At 46.0% G+C, this 24,947-nt stretch overlaps 2 protein-coding genes across 6 annotated transcripts in view; one reads left to right on the forward strand and one right to left on the reverse strand.

Moving 5' to 3' along the window:
• The window catches only part of CLUH (CLUH binding protein of NUMT mRNA), a 42,142-nt gene extending 26,635 nt beyond the window's left edge, over nt 1-15,507 (forward strand). For all 3 annotated transcript variants that reach the window (XM_075517664.1, XM_075517663.1, XM_075517665.1), the window contains exons 13-26: nt 595-695; nt 2,845-2,997; nt 3,620-3,682; nt 4,359-4,603; nt 5,401-5,485; nt 6,176-6,329; nt 6,682-6,821; nt 6,934-7,014; nt 7,658-7,783; nt 8,305-8,426; nt 9,885-9,978; nt 10,745-10,879; nt 12,166-12,239; nt 13,502-15,507. In XM_075517664.1, coding sequence (XP_075373779.1) covers nt 595-695; nt 2,845-2,997; nt 3,620-3,682; nt 4,359-4,603; nt 5,401-5,485; nt 6,176-6,329; nt 6,682-6,821; nt 6,934-7,014; nt 7,658-7,783; nt 8,305-8,426; nt 9,885-9,978; nt 10,745-10,879; nt 12,166-12,239; nt 13,502-13,670 — 1,742 coding nt within the window. In that variant the 3' untranslated portion in view covers nt 13,671-15,507. The remainder of the gene's footprint in view (nt 1-594; nt 696-2,844; nt 2,998-3,619; nt 3,683-4,358; nt 4,604-5,400; nt 5,486-6,175; nt 6,330-6,681; nt 6,822-6,933; nt 7,015-7,657; nt 7,784-8,304; nt 8,427-9,884; nt 9,979-10,744; nt 10,880-12,165; nt 12,240-13,501) is intronic.
• A 2,875-nt stretch (nt 15,508-18,382) lies between these two features.
• The window catches only part of PAFAH1B1 (platelet activating factor acetylhydrolase 1b regulatory subunit 1), a 38,667-nt gene continuing 32,102 nt past the window's right edge, over nt 18,383-24,947 (reverse strand). For all 3 annotated transcript variants that reach the window (XM_075518443.1, XM_075518446.1, XM_075518444.1), the window contains 3 exons: nt 24,282-24,383; nt 23,472-23,628; nt 18,383-22,179 (listed from right to left, as the gene is read on the reverse strand). In XM_075518443.1, the coding sequence (XP_075374558.1) occupies nt 22,106-22,179; nt 23,472-23,628; nt 24,282-24,383 (333 nt within the window). In that variant the 3' untranslated portion in view covers nt 18,383-22,105. The remainder of the gene's footprint in view (nt 22,180-23,471; nt 23,629-24,281; nt 24,384-24,947) is intronic.

Genomic DNA, 24,947 nt, shown 5'->3' on the forward strand with positions numbered 1-24,947 from the left:
GGGGTGAATACCGAGGCTGTATGCATGCCAATTGCAGGGGAATGGCCATATAGTTGAATTTAGCTTGGAATAAATGTGTCAGAAGGAGCATGTGTTTTTGAAACACCCAAGCATCTTCTAAGGCTGGTAAGGATTAGTGCTTTGGCACAGACTTCACCGCTAGAACTTAAAACCTTATTGTAATTTTGGTGTGCAAAAGCAAAAGGCTCTGAGTTTCTAGCAGTTGCGGTGTTTGCCGGTCCATCTGCTGAAACGTTCCCACTCCACTCTAGTCAGTTGACTCTTGCACTGGAAGTGTACACAGCACTTTGCAATGGGTAGAATGGACCAGATAAAGAGCAGAATTTGGGCTTTTAAAAGCTGCGTTAAGAATGAATGAGCGGGCAAGAGCAGCGCAGCTACTAACCAAGCAGAGCAGCTAATGCTCTTTCCATTGAAACATGTTGTAGAGTAGATGAGTTTTTGAAGAAGCATCTTTAATTCCAGGGAGACAGAATCACTTTAACTTTTTACCTGCTCTTACTATACGCTTTCTGTATATGACTTGTTTCTTCTTTGAGTTGATGTGTTCTGTTTTTCTCTTTACTCTCCTAGGTGTTCGTTTTCCTGAGTCTAGCAAAGAGGAGGTGCAGGATCAGAAGCAGTTGCTGAAGGATGCTGCTGCGTTCTTGCTGTCGTGCCAGATCCCAGGTTTGGTAAGGAACTGAGGACCGGCAGTACCGTCCCCTCTGAAAGCTTGCCTCAAGCCTGGCCGCTCTGAGCAAGCACTGACACAGCGGTACACCAGCTTCGCCTCCCGAGCAAACGCTGTGTTCTCCTGCTGGCAGCCGAGTTCTGGCACCAGTGGTGAAGTACAGTGAACAGCGCAAGCATCTCTGGTGCAAGTGCAAGAGTGGTTTTCCATGTCCCGTCTTACCTCATGGCACAACTTTCCCACCTCAATCCAACAAAGAATTTTTGGCACTAGTAATTAACAGCTATTGCTAAGAGTTTGGGACAATGAAGACCACATAAGTCATCCTCCCTAACCCCGTACATCTTACTGTATTATTTGACTTGGACTGTGACTCAATTGATGACTAATAATTTGGAGTGAACTGGGAAGTTGTTCTTACTAATATCTGTTGTAAAAACTCCCTCTGTAAGTCTTAAGCATTTTGGATGCTTACCCATGCACCTGGCTAGATAAGAAATTCCAGCCTTTCCCTTCTGAAGACGCTCTCTAAATTGACTGCTAATGCATATGTTACAGCAGCACTGTAACTAGGAGGGTAGAATTGATGATCTCCACTCCAAGAGGTTCAGGAGTTGTTGGTCTTGTATAGGAGGGGATTTTCCTTGCTGAAAAGTTCCTTCTGAACTCCAAATCCACTAGTTTTGTAGTCAGCATAACCTTTAAGGCCAGCTATTCAGCCTTTAAATAAAAAAGGAGGGGGAGTGAATCAGAAAAGGGCTTGGTGACTGTTGTTTTACAAGGTAGTTTATACATTAGCATATAAACCCAAAATGCTGCACAAGCATGCATGAGGGCAAGTTACAGGCTGGCTGCTGTAAGCAGGCAGTCCTCCATACTCCGTGTATCAGAGAGTAACTGGTGTTACTCCATGACGTGAATTAAGTGAGTCTTTATCAGCACTGCAACACAACTTAAAATGAAAGTGCCATTTCCCCTTATCAGCTAAGTGTGTGCAACTCCATGTAGTCTTCTAATTGGAAATGTTTTTAGTTAGTGACTGTGAGGCCCTTAAAGAAGGGTTAGCCTGCTAGTTCCACAAGCATTAGTTAAATAAGCCATGCCAAAGGGAAAGCGGTTCTCATTGCCTGAGCCATAGGAGTCCTCCGAGTCCCTGCTCTGCTACCGAGTTCCTCTGTGGCCTCAGGCAAACCGCTGGAGGCTGTGTGCTGAGCTGTGCTGAACACCATCACTGTCTCCACTGGTCTCCTTGGGCCACTCCAGACACCGCGTGCTCAGCACTTGGTTACAATCCTCTGCGCTGCTCCACGGGGCCTTTGCCTCTGCTGGTTTTGCACAGGGAATTGGATGAAGCTGTTTTACTGTGACGGTCGATCTCTCCACAAGTTTCCCAGTGCTTATTGGGAGTGCTCATTCTCCACTGAGACGTAGGAGTAAAAACGGTACAAGTGGCAAGGAGTTTGCACAAACTGCTTTGGGCTGTCTGCTGCAAGTGTTCCCCCTGCCTGCGTAGTGTGGTGGTCTCTGGTATACAGCACTCTACCCACCGAAAGAGCCTTGCTCGGGGTCGCTGTCGGCCTTCGGGGCCACCCTGAACCCCAGGTAACAGAGGTGCGTGCGACTGGCAGTCGGGGAGCAGCGGTCCTGCCCCCCTCGCCCTCGCAGAGCTGCGTGGATTGCCATCCCATTAGCGCTGGAGAAAGAGCTCTCCCTCCTGCTGCTGGCACGAGGCCGCTCCTGCTCGCGGCCCCGCGGCTGTGCAGGGGGCTCGGGGCTGTGGCCGCTCGGGCGTTCCTCTGTGCCGGATCCCAGAGCAGCAGTCCCACCCCAGAGGCAGAGCAGAGGAGGCACTACCCAGAGCTCCTGAGGAGTCTCTCCAGGCTGAACTTATCCGCTGTGCCGGCTGTGGAGCCTACGGCCCAAGGCAGGGAGCACCCAGCAGCCCTGGCTCCGGCTGATCAGTGCTCTGTACTTGCCAGTTCTTGCTGTGCTTGTAACTTAAATGTCATCTCTGGAAACTGCCTTCTCTGTCAGGCAATGCCTTTTCCCTCCTCAGATTTTTTTTTTTTAATTATTTTTCATTTTTTTTAAAAATTGAAATTCTTTCCTTCACGTTTGCTCTCTAACTGAAGTCTGCATACACCCTGCAGGTGAAAGACTGCCTGGATCACACGGTGCTCCCGATGGATGGGGCTACCTTAGCAGAGGTCATGCACCAGAGGGGCATCAACATGCGTTATCTCGGCAAAGTGATCAGCTTCATCTCCAAGACCCCTGGCCGTGCTCAGCTGGATCACATTTTTGTAAGCATCAGGCTTAACTTCAGACTGACCTTTAAAACTGCAAAACTGCCTCTGGCATAATTTGCCCTGTATAGGGGGCAAATTGTTTGGCCAATTGTTTTCTCTGTGTAAAAATAAACAGCTTCACAAATAGAGGAAGAGGGAGAAGGACCTGTAAGTGGTGGATGGGGCGTTTTGCTCCCAAATCCTTAATGGCTTTCATAATGTTAGAGGGTTCGAGCATCCTTTGGGGTAGAGAATTGCTTCAGGGATTCCCAAGTGTAATAGCAGGTAACACACAGTTGGATTTGAAGCCATGCATTGTTTAAGCCTCCAAGATCTGTCAGGAAAGGTGTTGCGAGCATGGCTGCCTGCGAGTATGCACAGGGCTGGTGCTGCGGTGGCTCCTGGAAGCACCGTTAGAGCTGAGCTGTGCCGCACGGGGTGGCTTGTGGTCACCGTGCAGGGGGCTCTTCCCCGGCTCCAGGAGTGTTGTCAAATGCAAAACAGTTCTGCGCTGCAGGGTAAGGACTGGAGAATGCGTCTTCTGCAGATCTTGATAAAAGCCCGCTTCAAAAGCAAAGCCTCTTTATCGTTGTTGTTGCTGACTGACTCACTCTCTGTTCTTTATTCCTTTGGGTAGAAAATAGGAATCAGTGAATTGATCACTCGATCGGCTAAGCACATCTTCAAGACGTACCTCCAGGTATGACCCGCAGTCTAACCTCTTGCCTTGCGTGTCCTCTCCGATGACTTTTTTTCCCCGCAAATAGAGCTGCTGGAGTCTCTTTGCTCATTAGGCAGTTCCTAGGGGTTGCCTAGCAATGGGAAGTACAATCTCATTAGTGCTAAAATAGGTGCAGGCCTGCGCGTAAGGGAAAACAAGTTCCCACTTGAAGATAGCTTTCCCAGAGAGTAATCATTCATGCTTTTCTTCCCCAGGTTCTCACTCATTCTGTTGAAGTCACAGCTTGTTTTCCTTGTGATACCTTTTCCTCTTAAACAGTGTTGCTTTGGCCCCTCTGAGAAGCTGCTTTTAATTGCATGAACACAAGTGCTTCCTTACCTGCCCGTACATAGCACAGCAATACACCTGGCTTTATTCCAGTGTCAAAATCTTCTTTACACGCTCTAGTTTCCCTGTCCCAGGTAGCAGCCCGAAATGGAACGATATGTTTGTGTGTGTGTGTAGGAATATACGTATCTCTCATATCTACATAATTCTGTCTGTGCTAGTTCCACTTGCAAATACTGCCTTCCTCTCCCTCTCCTGAAGATTTTCCTGTTTCTGGTAGGACTGGATTTGTGTGAGACTCAGGGTCGGAGTAGTGCCTGTGTGATGGCAGGTGTCTTCCACGACTGATTTCGGTGTCTCGCTGTAGGGCGTGGAGCTGTCGGGTTTATCAGCAGCCATCAGCCACTTCCTCAATTGCTTTCTAAGCTCCTTTCCAAATCCCATTGCCCATCTTCCAGCTGATGAGCTGGTCTCCAAGAAAAAGAACAAGAAAAGGAAAAACAGGAACCTTGGAAATGCTGATAACACTGCATGGGCCAGCATGACCCCTCAGGAGCTTTGGAAGAATATTTGTTCGGAAGCAAAGAACTACTTCGATTTTAGTCTTGAATGGTAAGCAGAGCAAACTACCCTCGCTTGTGTCTGGACTCTCACCAGACGTCTGTAGCTCTTATTGTTCTTTAACAGGACCTGCCTTTTGGACTTGTTTTTCTGTTTCAATATAAATTTGTACTCTTGAGGGTGTTTTACGGGCTTATAATGGAAAGAAATCGGGCAAAGAGCAGCAGGGGCAAGTGTAACTGAAATTTGAAATGAGACAAAACCTATGAGGCAGAGGCAGGTAGGAAAACCAGAGGAGAAAGGGAAACCTCTCCTCAGTGGTGCAGAGGGGAGCAGAAGGCAAGAAGCTGAAGGAGTGTAGTCAAAAGATACTTGTCTGTATAGGCGATGATTTAGGCTGAAGGGAGCTTATGTTCCAAAAACAAGGACAGCTTCTCCTGTATCTGAAACGGAGATGGTGAATAAGGCTGCTGGAAGGTGCAGATAGTGACTGTTAAACTGGAAGTACAAGCAGAGTGGCCCAAGAGAAAAACCATGACTAGTTGGCTAATCAGTGATCGTCCCTTCAGGTCAGGGACAGCTCACTCTTTACCAAGAGCTGAAGGCATTCAGACTCTCGCCTAAACTGTGCAGGGAGCTTTGAAGAGAACACACGCAGGATTTCAGTAAAAAGTACTGTTGTGCATCTCTGAGCTTTAATAGACCATTAGCAACCGCTGTAGCGTTAGTCATTGGTTTCGGTTAGCACCCAGCTGTACAGGGACCTGTGCTTCCGCTGCACCACAGTGGAGCGATGTCCTTGAGCAGAGGCTTACCTGAGAGCTGAAGCTTGTGTGTGCTTTTTCCAGTGAGAATGCTGACCAAGCAGCTGAAGTGTATAACCTACAGAAAATCACCCTGCTTCGTGAAATCTCCCTCAAAACTGGAGTCCAAGTAAGATCCACGTCTTCCCTCCCTTCCCCATCGTGTTCTGTACTGAGAAACATGAAGAGTAAGTGCAGACTACTTTGCAGGGGACAGCCTTTCAGACAGACACTGCGAGCCCCTAAAGGTCTTTGTGGTGTTAATGTTGGAATACAGGTTCTAGCCCTGGGGAGAGAGATTTCTAATCCAGTTCCCTTTTAGGGTAAACTTGCTGTGCCTCTCCCTTGGAAGATTAGCCAGCCTGAATACAATTCCTGTAGCTTGCTCTTCTGACAAACCAAACTCGCATCTTAAGTTCATGCACACGCATACTCCCCATCCAAAGAGAAGCAGCTCTCTGGCTGAGCAGAGCAGGACTCCAGGGTTGTCCTGGCTTCAAGAACAGGGGGTTTCCTTCCCCACAGCACTGCCTTCTCGCTCCTCTGTGGGGTGCGGGAGTTTGGCTGGATGGGGTTCCTCTGTTGGGGCTCCAGTACTGGCACGACCGTGCCTTGGCGCTGCCGTGCGATTTTGCCATGCACACGTGGTGGTTCACGCCTACGCGTGACCTTCTTTCAAAAGTCTGTCCCCAGGTAGTGAGACAGGAGATGTTTCAACTGTGAATCCGCATGCAGAATTCAAGGCTCATTTTCCCCTCATTTCTTGCCAAGTACCTATGAGAGCCGTGACCATGACCTCTGGTCTTTTTGGTTCCTCCAGATACTGCTGAAAGAGTACAACTTTGACAACAGGCACAAGCCCACCTTCACAGAAGAGGATATTCTCAACATCTTCCCTGTAGTGAAGCACGTAAACCCCAAGGCCTCAGATGCTTTCCACTTCTTCCAGAGCGGGCAAGCAAAGGTTCAGCAAGGTACAGACCCAACATGCCTCTGCCTCTTGAGGCAGCTGCTGATAAAAGGAAGAGCAGGGTATGTGTGGCGTGGCCCGCTGCCCTCCACCACTATACCCCCGCCCACCCCGTTTTGGCACAGAATCGTGGTCTCCAAGACCATCTGAAACGCCCGCCTGCTGTAAAGTTACCAACAGTGAACAAGGGTGGATGCAGGGCAGCAATTTCCTTCTCCTAGGTTTTAGGCATTATGCAAGGCAGTGACCTATGGCTACGTATCCCACCAGTGTCTTCACGTCATGGGCCACGCGCTTCTCCAGTAGTATTAGGGGTTATCTAACATAGGTGCGTACGTGAATGTAACTTTTTTCAGGTTTCTTGAAGGAGGGCTGTGAGCTCATCAATGAAGCCTTAAACTTGTTCAACAATGTGTATGGTGCTATGCATGTAGAAATCTGTGCCTGCCTGAGGCTACTAGCTCGTCTCAACTACATCATGGGAGATTATTCAGAGGTAAGCAAGGGCTCGGACGGGGTCTGTTTAGGCCTCTCATTCCTTCCCCATGCTTGCTTCCTCAAGTGCACGGCACTGCGTGACTTGCTCTGGGGTCTTCTGTTCTGTTTAGGCCTTAAGTAATCAGCAGAAAGCGGTGCTAATGAGTGAGAGGGTCCTGGGTATTGAACATCCCAACACGATTCAAGAATACGTGAGTACAGGGTGCTGGGGGAGAAGCAGCACCTCGTGTGTCCACCTGGAGTCTGTGAGCCTTAAGTTGTGTCTGCATCTAGAAAACAGCTGCAGTTCTCCTTCCTTCTGCAGCGTTCTTCCCAGAATCTTCCGCTCTCATCACAAGTCTTGTATCTTATGCTTTGTAAACCGAACACCTAAGTGTTTGCATTATAAGCGTCCTGCATGGTCAGTATTTGTCCTACTTAGTTTAGAATTTTGGGGGTTTGTCTGCTGAATGTTTATTTATATTCATTAATTCTGCTGGTTTTTGCCCTGGGCTTATGTCAAAAACAAAGAAAGAGAGAGAATCCCGCCCAAAAGCGCAATCAGAATATCGTATACATACGGGTCAGTTTTGAAGTTACTCCTTGAGGTGCGCAAGAGAAACTGAAATGAGACACTTCAGCTTCCTCGGTACCGTGTCTTACGTGGTACCTCAGCGGAGCTGTAAACCAACCAGCAGACTGGGACTCTTCTGAGTGGTTGAAATCCTTTTTAACCACAAAGGAAGACCTTTTTATTTGTGTGCAGCTGAGAGAAGGAGAAGAAAGGAGAGATTAATTTGCTTTACAGAGCGGTAAGTAAAAACCATTCATGCAGGGTTACTTCTTTTGTTACAGATGCACCTTGCTTTGTACTGCTTTGCGAACAGCCAACTCTCCACAGCGTTGAACTTACTGTACCGTGCACGCTACCTCATGCTATTGGTATTTGGGGAGGATCACCCAGAAATGGCCCTCTTAGATGTAAGTAAGCTTTTAGAGTCTTCAAGTTTCTAATCTCCAAGAAACCTTTTGGCCTTTAAGATGCCCTTAGTGCTGGCTATTTAAAATAAACATTTAGGCGCTGCTTTTTCCTCCCTGCGTTACTACCAGTTAGTGCTATTAGAAGGAGGGAGAAAAGGAGCTGGACTCTTTAGCTGGGAAGGTCAGCCTTCTGCGGCTGGAGCTCTGCACTGGGACGCTGGAGATGTGGGGTCGAGCGCCTGTAGTCCTTGGGCAAATTCCTTAATTTAGCCTGTTCTTGTTGCCCTTGCATAAAATGGGGAGAGTTCCTTATCTCTCTTCTGTCTGGCTTGTTTGGACTGAGCTCCCAAGGGGGAGAATGGTCTGCTGTCACGTGTTACGTGCTGCAGAGATCCGCTGGGGACTTGTGGCTGCTACAGCCTTTTCAACAGTGAAATACCTGTGTGGTCTTGGTATTTACGAAGCAATAAATGCGTAGTTTGAATTTGCTTTCTGAATGCCTACTTGACTTCTTTGTGCAGAACAACATTGGCTTGGTGCTCCATGGGGTTATGGAGTATGACCTGTCCCTCCGGTTCCTGGAGAACGCGCTGGCCATCAGCTCCAAGTATCACGGCTCCAAGTCTTTGAAAGTTGCACTAAGGTGAGGCAGGGTGGAGTGCTGGGCTGTGTCACCGTACTGTTAAGGAGAGCGAGTACATTCACCACGCGCTCATACGGGAGGGAGCTGATCCGCCTGTGTCCAGCGGCATCCTGTCCAATGCGAGATTCAGTCTCGTCCCAGCTGTCAGCCTCCTCGGGACTGCTGGGCTGTGTGAGCCAAGGTCATGGTGCAGCATCCAAGTTTGTGGTCTCGAAAGACAGAGATCCCTTGTTCTTAAAGTTAATTGTGGGACCTGCTGTAATGCTGGTTGCCCCAGAAATCTGTCAAGATGACCCTGGTCCTTGTGGACTCTCAGTAGAAAAACGTATGTGGCAAGCGAAGGTTGGAGAGCAAGGCTAATGTAATTATACTGGGAGACTGGGATGATACGTAAACACTTGTATTTAATTGTTTTAGCCCTCGGGGAGCTATCTTTGAGAAGCATATAATTTGCTTTTGTCCTTTACCATAAAGCCTTGTATTTGAATAAAACACTGAGCGGCTTCCTTGTTTCCAAGGGAGCTACGAGCAGTCGGCACCTTTAGGCTCTGCTCTAGATACCCACTGCTCCTCAGTGCTGTGTGCATTGTCCTTGAATGCAAACCTGGCTGGCTATCAACCAAGCAGTGGCCCACTCCTAATTACTACTACCACACCGCAACCCATCTGTTCTTCGTCAGGGTGAAAATAAATCTTATTAAGCACCCACAAGAGCCTGATTTGTTTTCCAGCAGTTGATGGATATGCATTCTGCAGAAAGCATCTTGCTTTCCTTCAGTAGCATGGGGATGCTTGATGAGATTCATCACCTCCCACAGAGTAATACTGCCAAAACCAGAAATCTTCTTTTCATTCCAGAAACACTAAGGAAGCAAAGTCCAAGCCAAGTCAGCTCTCCCAACTGGAGAGAGCCCAGGTGACTTGGGTCCCAGCTCTGCCACTGGTTTGCTGGTTGTTTCTGTGCTGAAAGGTTTTGTGGTTTGTTTTTTTTTTTACTTTTGGCTGTGAATAATCAAGTAATTCACACCTTTGCTTTCCAAAACCCAAAAAGACCCTTTTTGAAGGGTAAGGGCTTATGGCTGCTTCCTTCTTCTCCTGTTAACAAATCTAGCCCTGAGATGTTCCCGTGGATGTGCTGCCTCCATTCAGTTCACTGCTGTGGCCTTCAGCTTTCCTGGGTGCAGGAGGAAAAAATCCCCAGTTCAGCCTTTACTTCTGTAGGTCACTTCTCAGCATTTCAACAAAAATGCAGCCCAAAGCAGTGTAGTACACTAATTCCCAAAGGGGGTGAGGAGAAGTAGCTACCAGGGTGCTGTATTCAGAGTCCAGTATCTGCCCTCTTTGACGCTGATATTAACACTTCTAGCCTAAACATCGTTATGTTAAAGTCATGCTCGCTGTAGTGCAGAAATGTTTCTTCTTCGTTAAAGTACCTCTAAACCCTTCTCCTTCCATCAGCCACCACTTGGTAGCCCGAGTGTATGAGAGCAAAGCAGAATTCCGGTCAGCTCTGCAGCACGAGAAGGAAGGCTACACCATCTACAAAAACCAGGTAACGAGCGTGCAGGCTGCGCGTTTGTGTCGCATCACTTCCCTGCCAGAAACGAGCAGTACCACTGCAAAACAGTGCCACGACTTGGAACTCGGGGAGGCCTTTCTTACGAACAGCTCTGAGCAGACGCCAGGGAATCTTCTTCCTAGGGACAGGGCAGAATTGCCGCCCTGTACAATAATTGACCGGATTTTATGCCCAAAGTCCTTCAGTAGCCTTCCTGCAAGTTTGTGCTTGCTGTACCCCTGTCGCTGGACAGAAGCTTCTGTTGGTGGCACAGCCCCGCGTTCTGGCAGGGCACCGAGCGAGCTGGTCTGTTCTTCCCACTTTTTGCACCACCTGTCTCTTAAATACCAGATCCAAACTAGTTCGGTAGTTGAGCTGTTTCGTGGGCAATACCTTCTCCCGCTCGCAGCCCTTGCTGATGCACAGTGAAACTTCTGCATCAGCCCGGGGTCTGTCCGAACACGTCTGCCGTTGTGCACTGTGATTCAGCGCCATCTCACTGGCTGAAAGCACAGCCTCGTGGAGGGAACGCTGCTCACCCTGCAAACATGCTCCTACTTGATGGAAATGTGTAATGTTGATAATAAGGCTCCTAAAGGAATTTGGTCGGTTTGTTTTTTGAATGCCAAGGCAGGTGAAATCCAGTTCTGAGGAGTTTCTATAAGGATGTTGAGCTAGCAGAGACTGGGAGCGCACCCTGGTTTGGGTCCTGTTCTGCTTTGTAATGTTGTATCTTTGTTTTTCCCCCTTTTCCGATTAGCTTGGAGAACACCATGAAAAGACCAAAGAGAGCTCTGAGTACTTGAAATACCTGACTCAGCAAGCAGTCGCTCTTCAACGCACAATGAACGAGATTTACAAGAACGGCTCCAATGCGAACATCATGCCACTTAAGGTAACCTTATGCAATGAGAGCAATCGAGAGCACTTGCCATGAAGGCAGAGATTTGTATTTAGCGGCTCCTGAAGGACGCTGAGCGTACACAGGCAGATGCTGTCTGCAGGAGGTGGTCATGGCTGTGCCGGTTGCAGACCCTTCACAGGCAGGAGGTCCCTGCGAAGGCAGAGGCTCAGACAGACGCAGCACAGTGCAACCAGTGCGGTCTGAGCGTTTGTTCCCTCCGCTTCTGAACAGAGCGGCTCTGGGCTCTGGCTCTTTCTCCTGAGCACAGCTGACCGCGGTGCAGGGCACCCAGGGAAACGGGTAAGGACGCGCTGGGCAGCTCGCAGCCTGGGAGCCTGGGACGCCTACGCGCAAACCTGCCCCTCTGCTGACTCACTGGCTGTAGGCAGGTTGCTCAATCCAGAAGTGGTTCAGTTTCCTCATCCTAAAAAATGCTGTCATCTTTCACCAGGTGCTTTGTTCTCCTTCCAAGGATTTTGTGGTGTGGGGAGGCTGGGCAGCGGAGCGGAGCGTGGGGGGGCCTGCCTCGCCTTGCCTTACATGGAGCAGGAGCGCCTTGGCCCTCTTGGGCCAACCCCAGCTGCTCTTATCTGCCGGTGCAGCTGGCAGATCGCACCAGCCCGTCTGTGGCGTAGCTAGGGGAGTACGCACTTGTGCGATGGGAGCTCTCCCTGCCGTGCTGTACGCTGGTGGCTGCCAGGGAACTGTGAGCCAGCGCGTTGGGAAAGAGGCTTCCAGCTGCAGAAACTCCCTCCCAGTAGAAAGGGCAGAGCACAATAGTGCTCTGGGAGTGGCTGGGTTTTCTTCTCACTGCAAAGAACTGGGTACAGAACTGAGGAGGTTATGGCAGAGTAATCTGAGCATAAGGACCTTGAATTGAGTAAATGGTCAAGTCCAGGAAATGGTGTCCAGCTACGAGGCCCAAACCCTTAGAGCGGTAATGAAGACTTTACCCTTGTTACAACACTTGAAGGAGAGAGGGGGAAAAAAACCCAACATGTTTTGAACTCACATATACACTGCGTTTAACTGGAGTCCCACATGGTTCCGAGGGAAGGTTGCCCACAGTGACCACAGGCCTCTAGATGCTGCTTTTCAACTTACGGATATAAGGAAGTAGAAAATATAAACTATGCCACCTTACAGCTACGTGAGTGTCGTATGAGACCTAGATTTTTCTCAGCTGTTGGTAAATGGTGTCTGGACTTGCTTAGGAGCTCTAAGTTGTTCTGTCTGGGTTTTGACTTTAAAAACGTTTTTTTTCTCTTACACTGTAGTTCACAGCTCCCAGTATGGCCAGTGTCCTGGAGCAGCTCAACATTATCAATGGAATTCTCTTCATTCCACTAAGGTAGAGTGATACTCTGTGTGCCGTACCTTTAGAAATCAAGTAGTCTTTTTGTGTAATCTTTGTTCCCAAGACAGCATAAATGCAATGCTTCCCTTTGCATTAAGAGTCCCTCACATGAAGCGTGGAGTTTCCAGTGATCTTGGGTACCTCTTCTCTTCAGGCAGCACTAGGCAAATAATGGCAGAGACTGTCACTTCTGCATGAAAACTGCTTTTGAAGGTGCTGGGTCCCCTGAAGGCACTGCTGAACACTTGAAGGACCCCTGGGCAATCCTTAGTGGCACTAAAAAAGCTCCTGGTTGGGGGAACACTGCATGAAATGTCAGGTGTCTCTTTCCAGACTGTAACCTTGAGCTTGTAGCAGCAATCTGGTCTCATAAAACCTAAAACCCCCAACTGCTCCGTGAAGCTAAAGGAAATCAGGCAAGCTTCCTGGAGCATTGATGCATCGGTGGGCAAGACCACTGTTGTGTGACTTGCCCCATGGGTCGCTCTGCAAGCAGCCAGGAGCTGGCATCTCCCCTCGTCGCCTGGTCTCAGGCCGTCACCCCAGCAGCAAAGGGATTCGTTCCTGCTCTGCACGCAGCTAAACGAGGTAGTTGAAGCACAGTCAGTGGTCTCTACCCAGAAGAAATGAAGTGAGCAGTGCTGGGCTGTGAGGAACAGCGCTGACTTCCACAGACAAGGCTGCTTAGCGGGGTAGTTGCTTTAAGTACCTCTTGGAGGTGTTCCTTCCCCAGCTCCACAGGATTTGTTTACAAAGAACATTAGCTGAGATCGTAATACTAGCCCTAATTATCATCATCATCTTTGAGACCACTATAAACAGCAGTACTCTTAAATTATTTTTTTCATTTATTATAAATTGTCTCTTAGCCTTTTAGTTGAAAATTTGATTGGGGTAGTGGTAGAAAAACAAGCTGAGCCGAGACTGGATTCTTCTAAGGTGATAGATAAATAATCACCGATGGTAAAAATTCACCAGAAGCAGCTGGAGGCTGCCTGGACATAGACAAGCTCAACCCCACTGCTGGGGCCACTGTGACCCCAGTGGCCACTGGTGGGTCACACCCTGGTGCCTCTCTGTTCCAAACCAAATGGCAACCCAAGCACCTAGCCCTGCGCGGGTATTGCTGAGCTCTGGCAGGAGGAGGGCAGGCGCTAGGAGCATTCCCATTGCGTTGAACGCTACCTTGTCCCTGTGCTTGACACTGTTCCTAAAGCTAGTCTAATGTTTGCTACCCTTCCTGGTTTCCCCTTCAGCCAAAAAGACTTGGAGAACCTTAAAGCAGAGGTGCAGCGACGCCAGCAGCTCCAAGAAAGCATAAAAAGTGGCGAACAGCTGGAACCAGAGGACAAAGCTGTGGAGGAGAAAGAGGCTGAGCCAAGCATGCCTTCTGCTGAGATCCCCTTAACACAGAGCTCTGCTTAATGTGTACCTCGCTTAAAAAAAAAAAAGTTTAAACCACCCTTTTCTGAATCTGACCCAGGGTCTCGGACTCCCCTGGAGCAGCTCCTCCTTTTTTGACAATGTTATTGCACTGGTACAATTAATACACAATGCAAAGAACTAATCTGAGAAATGTAATCTGTCTGACTGAGCTTGTGTCTGCCACGTGAAGGGGAAGGTGGCCAGGATGCAGCAGCATATGAGAGACCCATCCTAGGTGAGCGCAGCCAGAGGCTGTGGTGCCTGCGTGTGTACGTGTTGTGTGTGCGCATATCATCAGTTATTTCTACTTTGTACATATGAATTCCAAATGAACTGTCTTGAGGTATGTAACATTTCTCAGGTCATTTTTATGTTGACTAAGGACACTGCTTTGCTAAAACAGTACAAAACCAGCCCCATCCACTGCTCAGCATTCTTGTAAAACGTGGATTCCAAGCCAAAAGATTTATTTTCCCCCAGTCACTATCCCGATTTGTGCTAAGGAAAACCAAGCAGCCATATTTGTATTGCTCAGATGACTGAAGCCTGTAACGTGTGTGTATAAGCGGGGGAATGTACAGCATTTTCTACATCAGGATATAGCCATTGGATTCCTTTAACCATTTTTTCTACTTTTGGTTGGCAGTTTGGCAATTTGGTGGGGTTTTGTAACATTCACATTCTAATTTTCAAGGTAAAGATATAGATAGAGAGAGAGAGAGATATAGAGAGAGATAGATATATATATATATATATGATACTCACAGTTCCACCTCTCTGCTCTGCTTGTAGCTGAGTAACTTAGGATACTGTATCCAAAGAGTGAGGGCTTGATGTTTAAAAAAGCGCACAAACTTCCATTACAATGGAAACCCCAGTGCCTAGGAGAGATTGATAACGGCATCAAATGAGGTCTGAACGAGTGATTTAGCAGGAACTTGTGGCCCTAGCGAAAGGGGGGGAAGAGGGGAGGAAAAGCCAGAAATAGGGACTTGGTCTCATTTGCAATAGCAACTGTAACACAGAGCTGATGGACTTTAACCTGACGGGCAAGTTGAACCAGATTGGAATCCTACATTTCCCACAACCTGAAATTACTCGGCTTTGGGGAGGGGAGGGGGTTTAGCCAAAAACTAAAATTCCCACAGCACCAAAACCTCTGGCTAAGACCTTCTGAACTAACTTTTTTGCACACTGGTTTGAGATTGTTGCCGGGGGAGCTTCCATTGCTGGCAATGGACGTTACTGAAAGGGCAGATGCCACTAAACAAAGCCTCGCGCCCCCTCCCCACCACACACACAGCAGTGGTGGTCGTCCGTGACTCGCGCGTGCTCCCCTGGCCACGCCGGTCACCGAGCAGGGGAGCTGTGGCCGCTGCAGGCCATGGTATGCCGACAGAGTTGAATGTCCTTTTTTCCAAACAGATCAAGCTGTAGAACAACTTCCGAGCGCTAGTCCACAGCCACCCTGTGCTGACAGGGGAGTCCAGTCCCTCTCTCGTGTTGTCTGTCACGGATAGTACCCTGTGCTAATTTGCGTTGCTTCTTTTACTGACCTTCTGGAGAACAAGTGCTGTCACTGTGCTCTGTACCCTTGGTTCCCTGTACTGCATTACAGGTATTTGTAACTCTCGGTGGGGGGGAGGGAAGGAGGGGAGCAGCCTCCGAGTCGTTAGAGGCAATGAAGCAGGAACAGTCTTTACTGCAAAAGAACTTGCTCCTATTAGAAAAATTCTGAATTTCCTGGAGAGCAATCAATAAATGACTACAGTGCATCTTTCCTACAAGATTTTTCTTTTACTAGTGTCTTTCAGTCCATTAAAAGCTTTTTAAACTATTTTAGGTACGTTATTGGTTCCTTTACAGTTTGGTGCAAGGGGTTGGATACCATGAGGCTGAACACCATCACTGAGCTGCCGCTTCTGAGCAGGAGCCAGTAGCAGAGAACAGGTACAGAGCAGCTGGAGGCTTTAAAACCTGTAACCGCACTGACGCCACGCTGCGGCGTTCAGTGCCCCATTAAGCACTCCTCTACCTGCAAATCCTTGTTCTCTGCAGCCAGGAGACACTCTTCCCCAGCTTGCATTCCTTAGCGATGCTCAAGGTTGGTGCGTGCACGCTGGGTTGTTTCACCGACCTGCGGCACTGAAAGCTCTGGGTCCATTTTGGCACGGGAACATTTCAGTACGAGCTTGTGCGGTTAACGCTGCCTCTGCTCTGTGCACCCTCTTCCTCTGGACAGAGGAACTGACTCCAAAAGATCAGTAATAAAACTAGTACTGGAATCGCAACCACAGCGCCCCACGCCCCCGGAGAAGCCAGCACCACCCTCTTCTGCCACCAGCTGCTTCAGAACCACTTTAGCCTCAAGGGAGAGGAGCTACTTCTCCACCTTGCTCAAGGGGAGAGGGGGGAGCAGCGGCACACTGCGCCGAGGATTTTTGAAGCTGAAGGATACAGGCTACACAGCCAAGCAGCCTGAACGCCATCGTTAGCTGTTAAGTAACCGCATTTACAACACGCGTTCCGTAATTCTCTCTCCCTCGCTCGGGATTTGGGTGTTCTCAGGTACTCTGTTCACAAGTTCTTAAAAAAGAACAAATGGAGAACTGACTAAACTAGTGCTGGGGATGTACCAGGTCAAGTGGAGGTGGGCGTTCAGGAACTGAACGCAGCTCTCCCAGCCCTGGAACAACTCGCCTCGGTGAGACCGGCTCTGTCCTAGTGCTCACAGTTACCCCTAGGCCACCACGCACCTTCCCAGACCTATTCAGGTCTGGCTCAGACAGGATTTAACACCCCCGCTGTAAGGCTCACGTAGAAGCACTGAACCTCAGCTGTTCCCGTAGCTGGCAGAGAACTATGCCACTGCCTGAGAAAAGTAACTGCAGCAAAAGGGAATGTTTCTCATCTTTCTCTGAAATCATCAGCAGCGCTGAAGGAGGCACACCGAAACACATTATTTTTATCCTCCTTGCTTTCTTTCCAGACAGAGGGATTTCCAGCACTTAATGTCATCAGACATATCGCATACCACAAAAGCAACAACTTACTTTCAAGGGAAAGTCAGCAGTTAAACCTTGGCTGCATTTAGCGGTTGTACTGTTCGGAGCAAAGCCTACTCAACTGAATAGTCATCTTCCCACCATTGACCAGAATCCCTCTACGTGCAATTTCTTTTCATATTCAACCCTGTCTGCTGAAAAATGCTTTAATAGCTATCAGTGCTATATCAAACTGGAAACAACTGGCAGAAACCGGTCTCATAGCCTTACAAAGCTGCTTTCAGGCGCTCGCTGCATAACCAACAAGTCACCGAGTTGAAGGGGAAAACAAAATTCTTCAGCTACCCAGATTGCTCTTCGCAACTTACATTTTAATATCCCTTCTCTCTCCCTTTTGATAAGCTTACTGTTTGCAAATATATAGGAGGCTTTCCTTTCAAACCTGCATCCTAACACCGTCCCTGGACCGGACACTGGGGACAGCCAGCCCGTTGGGCTCAGCCAGGACGTCCGACTCGCACGTTCGCTCTGGCAGAGCGGGAGAGGCAGTTGTTTTTCCCAAACGACAGCCAGTCTCCCCCGAAAGCCTGTCCCAGGTCTGTTCCTGCTACTAACGCCGTGCAAGACGCATACACAGAACACAGCTGGTAGGAGCCTTGTTTCATTCTCTCCCCCGCATCGCGGTCAAGGTCACGTCCTTGCTCTTCCATCAATGAAGGAATGCACATTTCCATTTTAGTTCACTGACCCATTTATAAGCAGCCTCCAAGGCAATTAAGGGCAGACCACAGGAAAAAAAAAACCAAAAGCAAATTACACACCAACTGAAAGACACCAATAAGCAAACCAAATTTCCAAGAACCATTCAATGCCTCAGCTTTCCAGGTACGCACCTCCCCCTGCACAGGACTTGTGTTGCCTTGGGAAGCCCAGACAGGTTACTCCCACGCTGAATCACTCGGAGGCTTCACCGCAGAGTGCAACCTACAGCGTCAACAGCTCCCACGGTACCGAGCAGAACAGCGAACGATGGTCCTTATTAGGTCTGCTGTAAAGTAAGGGTCAAGGTAAGGGGAAAAAACAAAACAAAACAAAACCAAACCAAGGCAAAAACGGGGAAAACACAGCCCTGGGACAGGAGCAGTAAGGGAGGGAGCTGCCCTCCTGCACTCGGCCGCCGCGCACAGCAGGAAGCCGTCCGGTGCTGCACCCCGTACCCACAGTGCCTGCTTCAGCACCAGACCTTGGGGCTGCTCCCCAGCACCTTAAACAGATTACGCTCCAAACGCTTCTTCACGGAAACTCCATCACCCGTTTCCACTACACGCACGCTGCCTGCAGCGCGCCGGTCACTCAACGGGCGCACGGCGCAGGCTTCGGCAGAGACCCAGCGCAAGCGAGCCAGCGAAGCGCGCGGCACGACGTCAACCTTCAGCACAGCGTTAGAACAAGGCTCCTCCAGACCACCTACGAGACCAGCTTAACAAACATTTTTTATAAAACCTCACTCCACCATATTAACCAGTAAAACCTTTGACTATTCTAACTGTAACCGATTGCCCTAAAAATGCTTCACATTTCTTCAGCCCAGCACAATTTAGAATGAGATAAAAAAAGCAGGTATGGAGCAAAATCTGAAGGGTGGAACACCAATAGCTTTTTTCAAAATAGTTTTAATTCTTGCATCCAAGGAAACAAAAACACATCTAGTTTTATATGCATTTAATAGTTTACCAATTGGTACAATAAGATTTTTTTAATATGCAGAAAACATGAATAAATTTTGTTTTACACAGTCTGAGAGCAACAAATCTTACTGTAAAACACAGAGCAGTATTATATACATTCCTTTACTGATTTTTTTTTTTCTTTTTTAAATTGTGTCAATAGCTTCAGTTAACTCCTACAGTCTGGGAACTGTTTTCTCCAATTGCAACCTCTAACATCGTTCTTATGAAAAAATTCGACGTTTGCCTTCATGTCAATGTCAGGATCAACTTCTAAAACTTGAAGATTTTGCTAACTTATCTTCAGAATGAACTTGGGGAAGCCTGAGGGATAGGCAGGACAAGAAAGCAGCTACTTACATGACACAGTGGAAAGATAAAAAGGCCAGTTAAATCCAGTTGTGACTTGTAAATCCAACTCACCTTCCCCGCTCCTAACTTGTTTATCCCTACCATTTTATGCACGTATTCTTGCTAGAAGATTCTTGGTATTGACTTTTTTAAATACACTGGACTTTATGTACAGCTGGACAGCAAATAACTCATTCTAAGTGCGTTTCTCCTTCACTCAACTCAGTATTTTTTTTAATATTCAAATCATTAAAAGGATTATCAAGCCACCACTGTCTACAAAAACAAAGTATAATCTTTTTCTTTTAAATAGCTTTCACACGAGTCAAAAGCTATTTAAGAGTGATATTATCAGGCAGTTCACATAAAAACAGGAGGAGGCAAACAGGAGAAGCAGGGTACTGACAGTATAAGTAGACTGGGCTTGGTGAGTCTATAGCCAAAGCTTTCAAAATACTACAGTGCTCCACAGCCCTTGGACAACTTGCTAGCAACTAGATTTTTTTTTTCTTTTTCATTAGTGCCCCGGGCACATCATTGGTCACACCATACACAAAAGCAGGACGGTTTTTTTTAAATCTTCTAAAGTGCAAGATGCTATAAAACATCAACTTCCAGATTCTGTCTAAACCACAATAAATGTTGCACTTTTTAGAATGCATCTAAGACTTCCTGGGCACGTTGCATTAGTGTGGCACTGGAATGTCTGTCTGGTTTTAAGCCAAAAAGTCTGTATTGTCTATTTGGTAACACGGCCTATATATAGTTATTTTTTAAGCAATGCCAATTTTAGTAAGGAAAGTGACAAAGCAGCAGTGAACCTCTTAAACCCTCTAATAAACTTGTTTTGTAATCCAAACCAGTAACCTCATCATTGTACTTATCATCACAGGAAAGGCACAGGATTAGCTGACAGAAAACATTGCAAACAGTGGAAAAAGTTCAACACAGCGTAGTATCACGGAGCGACACTGCAGGAAACCCTCACAAACCCACCTCCTGTGTTGTGGCTTTCACGGTTTTGTCTAAACAGGGCTTTGACTTTTGATCCGTTCAGGACCATCCCTGAGATTATTCACTGCTTATTCAAGGAGAAGGGTGCAAATTGCATTGCAGAAGTACTTAGCAGGCTGTTTCACACAAGCAATTAAATGCTGCTTACATGACTTCGGTTCGTTGTTTGTCCTTGTAAATAGTTGTATGCTAAAGGGAAAAAATGCAGTAGACAACTTCCACTTAATAGGTACCTTTAATTTCTCATTCATGTTTATGAATTATGTACATGGTGTGGTTTACTTTAAATAAAGTTTATAGGTCCTATCAGGAATTAAACAGATGTATTACTTTACAGTTGCAGATGCACTGAGGAATTTTAAGATGCACTACTTGTGTATCTGGAATTCTCAAATAGGACAAAAAGCAGCAAATTTTTCCAGTCCAAGCAGCTAACAAACAAAAAAATACTTTATTTGTGCATGCTTAACTGCAGAAACACACACTGAAAGTTACATAAACCACTGGATTTCAGAGATTAGCCTGAATATTAAACTGGCTCCAAAACCCCCACATCAGAACTCCATTTCCTTCACCCCTTCCCAAGGCAAGTCTACGCCAGGATCCAATACCCAAACCCATCTCCTCCACGCAGAAGAATGGATCCTTCTGTGGGTGACTGTAGGAAATTAACAGCCATACCCCTCACCGCTTTAGTGTGTACACCCTCCAGCCGACCCTGCGTTGGTCAAGGATTCTTATTTTTAAAAGGGACAGTTTTAAAAGCCATGTATTAAACAAAATGGATAAAATAAAGCACAAATTCACCTGTTAAAACATCAGACTGGTACTTCATTATATTGTAAATTTTAAAGTGGACTTTTAAAAAGACCTGGTTAGTTTGGTAAGTATTGTAATTCTTAGTTATCTACAATGGAATTTGTCACAAAAATGCTGATTAAAATACTAATTTATAATATTTTCATTCAGTTCAGATCAAAATATGTAACTTTAGGGATATGCAAATTAAAAATTGTATACACCAAACAACATAAATACTAATAACCAAGGCAGGCTAGTTTTGCTGATAGGATTCGGTTTTGTTTTTAAATGTTTACTTGATAGCATCATTCCCACAGATGGGCTTTGTTTTGTTGATGGTGTTTTGTTTTTCATGGAGAAGCCTGTATCAATCTGTATCTGCCATTATAATCTGATTCTCAAGGTATTTAGTGCTTTCTTTAAAGCATTTAAATACTGTATCCCAAGATGTTTCTCAATATGCAAACCACAGTACATTTTTATTCAAGCCACATTGTCTTGTCAAGGTAAGTATAACCTCATTCTCCAACGGGTTTCCGAGGAGGCACTAAAGAAACCAAGAAACCTTTGTGTACCCCAACCTCCTGCAAGTGAGTAAGAGGGAAGTGTACTTTGATACTGTTGTGTAATAGGAATTGCACATCTCTAACAAACATTGAAAGCAAACAGCAAGTTGTACCATGGCAGTCATTTGGGAGATTAAGCTCTAGTGGAAATTAGATCACTAAATTCTAGTGGGATGGACAACTCCTCCTGGAAGTTCGTCTAGCATTTAAAAAAAAAAAAAAAACCACAAACAAAAAACCATTTAAACTTAGTTTAACAGCACAGCTTAACCATTGAATGACCAAATAAAAAATAAATACATTTATCACATCAGCTGCTACTAAGATTTGTTGTCTTATTTCAGGTTTACAGTTAGTTATATAAATATACCAACCCTTGCGTGATAGGAGGCCAAAACAAGTGTATTCTGTTGATTTGGCAAATGTTTCATGACAAATATTCCAGAGTTTAATTAATTTCCATTAATTACATATAAGGTTCAGAAGATTCTGAATTGCAGCCTTATTATCTAGTATTCTTAGAGAAGATTTATTAAGCACACTTAAGTGATGTTACATAGATACACATCTCTGAAAGAGCCCTACAAAACTTTTCCCAAATGAGGTCACCAATTCAGGCACCAACAGACAGCAGAAAGAAAAACAGGTATAATTATCCGACATAGAACGACACTGTCAACTATTCAGTTAAGTGCCCTATTTCAATTATCCAACTTCTGCCTTCTTAGGTCTGATGTGACCAATGCCAGCCCATGTTCTTAAACCTATGGTACTTCTAGACAACGTATGTAAATTTACAGTATACAATTTGGATTCACCATGCATGAATACTTTGTGTGTAACATTTAATAAGCTCAATCTACATCCAGAATAATTTACATGAAAGGACAATATTTATTTAAACAGAGCTCAATGGGTAACCATGGTATCTGAGTGCATCCAGAGGAAAAAGGGGTCAAATGTGAATTCAATCAACGGCACTCCCACACTTTTACTGTTTGATCTACACTTCCAGTAACCACATACGGTGCCGTCTTGTGGAAATCTGCGAGGAAAGAAAAGCTTATGTTAAGAATGAATCCAAAACTTCAGTATTTTCCGCTCTTGCTGAATGTCATTACTTTTTCCAAAAAAAATGATACCAGCTCAAAGACTAAATTTCAAAGCTCATCACGTCTGCAGTTCTAAAGGCAAATTCTCTCATGCTATAGTTCTGTAAAGTGTGAAAATCTACCTTCAGTTCAGTTATAAAGGAGTTTTCATGGAAAAGAAATCCAGATAAAGTTATAACAGAGAGGAGTCCAAAACATCTCAAACTGATAAAACCCTTGAATACTACCAGGAGACAGAACTTCGTGTATTTACGTAAGAGATATTCAAAAATCAGAAGTCAAGAAACTTGACTTTTTCTTTTTGCTGTGAGCTGGTATTTAAAAAATGTGAAGTGTACTGTTTCTCAGGAGATCCCAAAATATTTCATATACACAAATCAATTTTGGGCTGGGTCAGCAGACAGTACTGGGAACTTTAACCAAGACCAATCAAAAAGCCTCACTGTGCAGAAAGGGTTCAGCAAAGCAATCTATAAACTGAAGCAGCCAATTCCAAGGCTAGCCAACAATGCTAATGGCTTAATGTTCTTCAACTCATAACTTTTCTTTGCCCCCTTCCGATCAGCTGTCTTCGACAATTTCAGAGTGAAGTCAGAAACCTGCATTTTGATTAGACCTGCAAGTTTGATTAGGAAACCTTAGTAGCCAATTCCAGGTCCACTGCTAACCTACCTTACACAGCTTTACTGAAGAAGCTATAAACTGCCAGAGGAATACAGAGAAAAAAAACCAATGGAGAAGATTCCAGAGTAAAGCTAACGCTGTTGAATAGCAAGGGGTTGGTTTGTTTTGTTTTTGCCAGGGCAGGGGGGGAACTAACGTCTACCAAGATCTGGTAATACCAACCCAGAATGCCCAGGAATTCAAAGTATTTTTTTTTCTCACCATTTTGCCCCCCCCACCCCCCCTTTTTTTTTTTGCTGGGCAAGCATTTGCAATACAGCACTCCCCAAATGCCTCCACACTCTGTGGTGAAAAGTTCCAGAACACCCTGGCAGTTAATGTCTTTATCCAGTGTGCAACACTGGCAACAGAAGTGGAAAAATCCAGCACACTCGAAATTCATATCTGTCCTTAGTTGATTAAAATACACATAGCACCAAACTTCACTGGAATCCAAAACATGAATGTCTAGCTTGGTGCTCAACTTCAGCTGGTGAAGATGTAGAAAAATCTGTATCTCTGGCTCTGTACTTTGCAGTAAGCACTGTAGAACAATACATACCCAAAGAGGTAACAAAGTGTTCGTGCGCATTGAGGGTTTTCATGCATCGTTTGTTCTTGAAGTCCCAGACACGTAGAGTCTTGTCATCAGCACAGCTCAAAATAAATTTTCCCCCAGAATGGAACAGAACGCCACGTACCCAGTTATCATGCCCCACCTTGTGCATAAGGAGAAATCAGTGAGGAGGTGCACGTGTTAAGGCTGACCAGTCTACAACTTACACTATGACAAACTGAGTGACTCCTTGCCCTGTTGCTGCAAGGATAGCATTTAGCTTTCTAAAACCCATCAGAACTCAAAGTTTATCTTCAGTTTCTATTATTATGTCTATATCAGCACTAGCAACAACATGAGTTCCTGTCCTTGAAGGCAAACAAACAGAAGTTCTCATGTGATCTGCACTGATTCTGCTCCCCACCCCCAGCACCAACACCCAGTCCAGCCTGAATACAGGCCGGAAAACAGCAGTCCATAGCCTGCGGGAAGACCAACACACTGAAAGAACACAACAGCTTACAGAAGACAAAATTCAGCTCATTACCAGCATTTCTGTAGACAAACCAAGCTACTCATCACAAACTACACCACAGTACTCCTGCATTTATACTATGTATTTTGAGATTCTTAGTATTTCTTAGCCATGACAAAAGCTGAAATATAGAAGCCATTAAACCTGTGTATTTCCAGTGTTTGTCTTATTTCAATAACTCTGGCTTCTCTTGAAAACATAAACATGTAAGATAATTCATTCCATTAAAACAGGTTTTACATATGCAGCTATGACCACCAGGAAAACAGCAATGAACTTACAAGTGTCATAAGGCACATGCCAGTGCTAATGTCCCACATCTTAATGGTCTTGTCTCTGGATCCAGACAGCAGAAAAGGCCCAGGCTTGCCACTCTTCTTAGTCTACAGAAAATTATGTTTTAAGTTATGGAATACATTGGGGGGGGGGGGGGGGAAGCAGATCCCTTCTGAAGGCTATTTCTTAGTAGCAAAATTAGATCTTCTGACAGCTTACAGCTAATAAACACACAATGCCAAAGCTGGGAGTCACAGGCGTTTTGTTACTAATACTAGGAGAAATAAACAAAAAAATGAAAGGAATTAAACGATCTGTTAAAAGAAATGGTTGTATGTCCTGCTGATGCACCAAGCCAAATAATACTTTGAATCCACACTTGCCTACTGCAAGACATCCTCTGTAACCTAGGCACAGTTCAAGCAGAGTCAGACATCTCAGGACAAGAGGAGTATGAAGTTCAGACATACCTTTGTGTTCTCATTCTTCATAAAAAGTAATGAAGCAGGTTTAAGAATTTTTGAAAAGTTCCTACTCTGAACTTATTTCTATTTGTAATCATGGAAAGTATGAAAGAAAGACTTGGTTCCCAGAACCTGAAATGTTTCAACTGTGAAGTTAACATTGACTCGCTGCTTGTGGAAAGCTAAGTACTGTGCTGTACATAGTTG

The sequence above is a fragment of the Mycteria americana genome, chromosome 15 (genome assembly GCF_035582795.1).
Source record: "Mycteria americana isolate JAX WOST 10 ecotype Jacksonville Zoo and Gardens chromosome 15, USCA_MyAme_1.0, whole genome shotgun sequence".
Taxonomy (NCBI): domain Eukaryota; kingdom Metazoa; phylum Chordata; class Aves; order Ciconiiformes; family Ciconiidae; genus Mycteria; species Mycteria americana.